Genomic DNA, 4,740 nt, shown 5'->3' with positions numbered 1-4,740 from the left:
CAGTATAATTCAAGGTATTTATTTCAGTTGGGATATGTGGGGACACTGGTAGAACCGTTGATCTGAAAATATGCTTTATGAAAACTCACAACAGCGCAACTCTCTACAATATAAAATTTGATTGCGTGTCCATAGCAACATCTGTTTTCAAAAAACAGGAAAAAATAGAGTTCAATGAGCAGAGAGGGATGTTCTTCTTGAAATTATGGATGATTGTTGGAGCAGTCCTTATGCACAGAATGCCCTTCTGAGTTTGGTCGAAGTATACCCAGTTGAGAAGCAACAATGCAAGTCTGTGTGTTTTTGTTGTGTATTCAGGCAGCAATATCTGTAAAAGCAGTGGACTATTGAGGAGTTCGAGTTTTATAACTCTGAAGGTTCAGTTCTAACTTGTGGTATGCTTCATGGATTTGGTGTTTCTTTTCCTCTCTTTATGATGTTGTACGGGCTTTGTCTGAGATGATCCTTCAAAGTTGTGGCTGGATTCATTGTGTTGCCTGGTGTATCTCTTGCACTTACATGCTGTCACCACAGTTACTTTGTATGTTCTTGTACTTCCATCTTGACACTGGAGCTGAATCCTTTGGGTGCGAGTTTTGTCGTTGACACACCTCCACTCCTGCGAGCTCCTTCTGCTCCAATATTTAGTCCCATAACCCCCTCCAATCCAGTTGGGCAATACTGGCAAAGGAAGGCACTCCCCAGCACATACCAGTTCTTTCAGGGGGTTTATACTGGTACATTGGCCATCTGAAATGTATTTAGTAGATCTCAGTTCCCTGCAGCCAACTTGAACACGACCTGTAAAAGACACAGAACACTGAAATCAATGTTTAAATTCTAACCATTTATATTTGTTTAATCCTTGCACTAGAGTAGATGACAAAAGCCTGGTTCAGTGGAGAAGTGGCTCAGATGCACACATCCTCCCTCTTTCCCACCATAGTGATGATGTAATATGAGCCAAGATCTTCAGCATCCAAACCTAGATATAAATTCTCCGGCCGAAACCCTGTTTTTTTGCATTCAATTGAGGTTTTACTTGAAGTCCTGGCTGGTTCCTTCGAATAATCTTTTTTCATAAATTTCTACAGTATGTACTGTCAGACCAGTGGAGGCTGGGCAGCTGATCAGAGGTCACTAATTGACGGTCCAGCCCTAATCAGTCATGTTCTAGATTAACTTGGGAGCTATCCTAAGGAGGTCTACTTGGAAGTCAGTTCCATTTTGTGGCTTATTCCAGGAAGAGGGCTCTGACTACATCTTGAATCTATCATATCCCATTTCAGAGCAACCGTGTAAAATTTGATGGGTCTGCTTTAGACTGTTGACTGCAGCCTAACCTGCATATTAGCGCTGCCTCAGCTACTGATGCTATCAGAGGTAATTTCATTTTATAGGTTCCCTTTCATCTGCCTCCCTTTCATGAAAACCTTGTCCTGGATCTTGATCCAAGATGTTGAGTATAGTTAAGTATGAAAATGAATGGGTGTCAGTTTGAGAGTTTGGGGAGATGCAGAAAACCTCATGCTCGCTGTGGTGGCAATGTGGTGTGTGAAGAGGTGAGCTGTGACTCACAAAAGCTCATACCCTGCCAGAAATTTTGTTAAGTCTTTAAGGTACTACTGGGCTCTTGCTCTTTTCTTGTGGTGACAATGCTTAGACATCTGTGTCCTAGACATGTTTTTCTTCTTCAGGCAACAGTATTGCAGTTTTGCAATAAGGCTTGTACATATCCTTTCTTGAAACAAGCAATACTGTAAAACCTAAGGCAATGGTATTTCAATTAAAAAAAAAAAAAAGACAACTGACATTGTAACAAGAAGGTGCTGAACTAGTTGCTAATACGGGCAAGTTTGTGCCTGCTTGCATCTGTAGACATCCACACTGAAGTAAGCACCATTCCTTAGTTTAATAATTACCTTTGGAAATGAATGCACAACATGAATGTCAATGTGCAGTCTTTTCACACTTGCATTTTCTCTAAATGTTATCCAGGGAAGTGTGAGTGCTGTTTCAGAGCAATGTTAAAATAAGAACTATCTTTACTGTAAATAAGATAATTATAGTCATGGGAGCCCTGATGATATTGTGGCTTACATTTGCTTGTTTGAAATAAAGCAGACCCACGTGATCTTTTGAAACTACATGGGAACTTTTTTCCTGTTTACCTCACAAGGCAGATCCATGTGGAAGTGTTCATGGGGAAGGTTCCTCTTGTACAGGAACCACACCGACCAACTTATATTTGCCAAATAGTATCTTTTTACTAATGCATGGAACCTGGAGGCCCTTTCAGCCCCATGGACACCAGATTCTTCTACCCACTCCTTTCCTCAGGAACCAGCAAGAGTTCATCAAGGGCACAATTCACAAGCAAGTTCTCGTGCGCCACAGAAGAACTTTCCAAACAATTGTATCCCAACTCTAGATTCAGATATGTCAAAGCTGAGTTTTGACTGTGGTTCCACCTTCCTTTGAACCCTTCCCACAACCAGTTGTATCTCCATTGTGAGATGACTGTAGAAAGTCACATTTGGGGGCGAAAAATTCTCAAGTGAGTACGCTGAAGTAATTCTGCTTTAGAAACTTTCGGCTGATCTGGCCGCTTGACAAGTCCAAGGGGGCCACCAGTTAAGTCTCTTTTGCTGAAGGGTGGTTCCAAAGGAAGTGATTTCGGAACAGCATGGCTTGCCTAAATCAGTTTGACACAGGGTTGCCTCCTGCACCTGGCTCAGGAATGCTAGAAGGAGGTCTTTTGGGATGTCTTCTCACATACATAGTTAGCTTTTTTTCCCCCATGGTAACAGTTCACTGACCATGAATGCCTACTGGGTTGTTCTAGTAAATCTTGAAGTGACAAGATATTTCCCGTGTATTTAAACCATGCCCCATCAAAAGGTAGGCAGCACTGCTGAAAGACACAGTCATCTATCTCTTTCCTTTGGGAGATAAAAGGTGTCCCCATTGAATAACTGTGCTTTTCAGAGCTTTTCAAGCTAGGTAAAAGCTGTCTTGCATTTCTATCTTTTTCCCATTGAAAAGGCAACGGGCGGGGGGGGGGGAGAGAGACACACCATCTCAAAGGCAAGTTGGAGCAGAGTTTCCAGGTAGGTTGTGAACCTGTTTTGTTTGTATCCTGACTAGAGGAGTGAAGCAGGTAAGTGTTATGTCAGGAAATAGAAACGAAGTGCTGGAACCCGATCAAAGCCTTGCTACTGAAGGTAAATGTTAGCACAGACAGATGATCCCACTGTGAAGCACGTTGCAGAGAGAGGAAGGGGAGAAAGGGAGGGAGTTTGCCTCTTCCCCAGACACCAGCACCAACTGCTTGGGTTCCCAAACAACTTAGCCTTATAGGAAAGAAATCAGATCCGACTGGCACGCCACAGAGGAAAATCAGGTCCCTCGCTACTATCCACAAGGGTTGTGGCTATGAAGACTGCTCTGGGCACAAAACGACCTGATGCAGCTAGGATCTAATTCTGACCAAATAATAACCCAGCCACGTGTGGGGGTGGGGGGCTTGGAAGGCATTCCGGGACAGATGAGATGGGAGACTCCCCAGATCTTGAGACTCCAAAACCACTTTCAAGGAAAGTCCTATTAGTGACAAACGGCATTCCATTTCTGGATCATCCTACGCTTTTTGTCTTTTAATCTACCATCCGTGCAAGGGAGGTTTTGCTTTGGATTTGCCACTATCTAGATGCGCATTTTCCCTACCCAAATTCTCAAAACTCAACAATAAGCCCCCATGCAGAGTTTTAAGAATTCAGATGGGGGGGGGGGAGAATGTGCATCTAGGAAGAGGCGAATCCAAGGCAAAACCATCCATGCATAAATGGCCTAAAAGTGGGGAAGGGCGGCCAAGCGGAAGGGACTTACTGTTCCGATCGAAGCCGGGGTGCCTGCCTCCGTTCCGGGCTTGGTTCAAGGTGCTGTTGCCGGGCAGGGCGGCTTTCGCCACCTGCGAGTAAAGGATCTCCGTGGCGTCGTTCTTGAACGCCAGGCAGCTCTTCAGGAGCAAGCAGGCGAGCAGGACGCCCGAGAAGTGGGGCGCGGCGGGGACCATGGCGAGCTGGAGCGTCGGTGCCTGCGGAACCCCCCGGCCCTTCTCGCCTCGCCGGCTGCCTCCTCCGCGACTGGGAAAGGCCGCCTCCGGGATGCCTTTATATAGCCCCGAACGGCTTGGCGCGCGCTCAGGTGTGAAAGTTGGGGGGAGCGGCGGCAGGAGAGGGGGGGAGCTCCCCGGGAGGCCGGGAGCCTCCGGCCAATCACAGGCTGCGGGGGAGGAGGGGCTAAACCGCTCCCTCCTTGCAGGATTCCTCGCGGGGGGGGGAGATCTCTCTCTCTCTCTCTCTCTCTCTCTCTCTCTCTCTCTCTCTCCCCCTTTCTGATGTAAGCTGATCCTTAGCAAAGTGAGCATACAAGTTGTTTGTGTGTGTTACCCAAAAATGCTCTTGCCCTTAATAGGATTTTAATTGGATGGATGGATGGATGGATGGATGGATGGATGGATGGATAGATAGATAGATAGATAGATAGATAGATGGATGGATGGATGGATGGATGGATGGATGGATGGATGGATGGATGGATGGATGGATGGATGGATGGATGGATGGATGGATGGATGGATGGATAGATGGATGGATGGATGGATGGATGGATGGATGGATGGATGGATGGATGGATAGATAGATGGATGGATGGATAGTGGAGCTGTCGTTCCACTTG

The 4,740-nt window shown here is 45.9% G+C and overlaps 1 protein-coding gene across 1 annotated transcript; it reads right to left on the bottom strand.

The window, feature by feature from the left end:
• Positions 1–269: 269 nt before the first annotated feature.
• SOSTDC1 (sclerostin domain containing 1) lies at positions 270–4,075 on the bottom strand. The gene is made up of 2 exons (XM_056857665.1): positions 3,889–4,075; positions 270–801 (listed from the first exon to the last, which is right to left on the bottom strand). Exons 1-2 carry the CDS (start codon positions 4,073–4,075, stop codon positions 386–388), a joined length of 603 nt encoding a protein of 200 aa, XP_056713643.1. The 3' UTR covers positions 270–385.
• Between the last annotated feature and the right edge of the window lie 665 nt (positions 4,076–4,740).

Source organism: Euleptes europaea, chromosome 11, assembly GCF_029931775.1.
Source record: "Euleptes europaea isolate rEulEur1 chromosome 11, rEulEur1.hap1, whole genome shotgun sequence".
Lineage (NCBI taxonomy): Eukaryota > Metazoa > Chordata > Lepidosauria > Squamata > Sphaerodactylidae > Euleptes > Euleptes europaea.
This window is presented reverse-complemented; position numbering and strand designations above follow the sequence as displayed.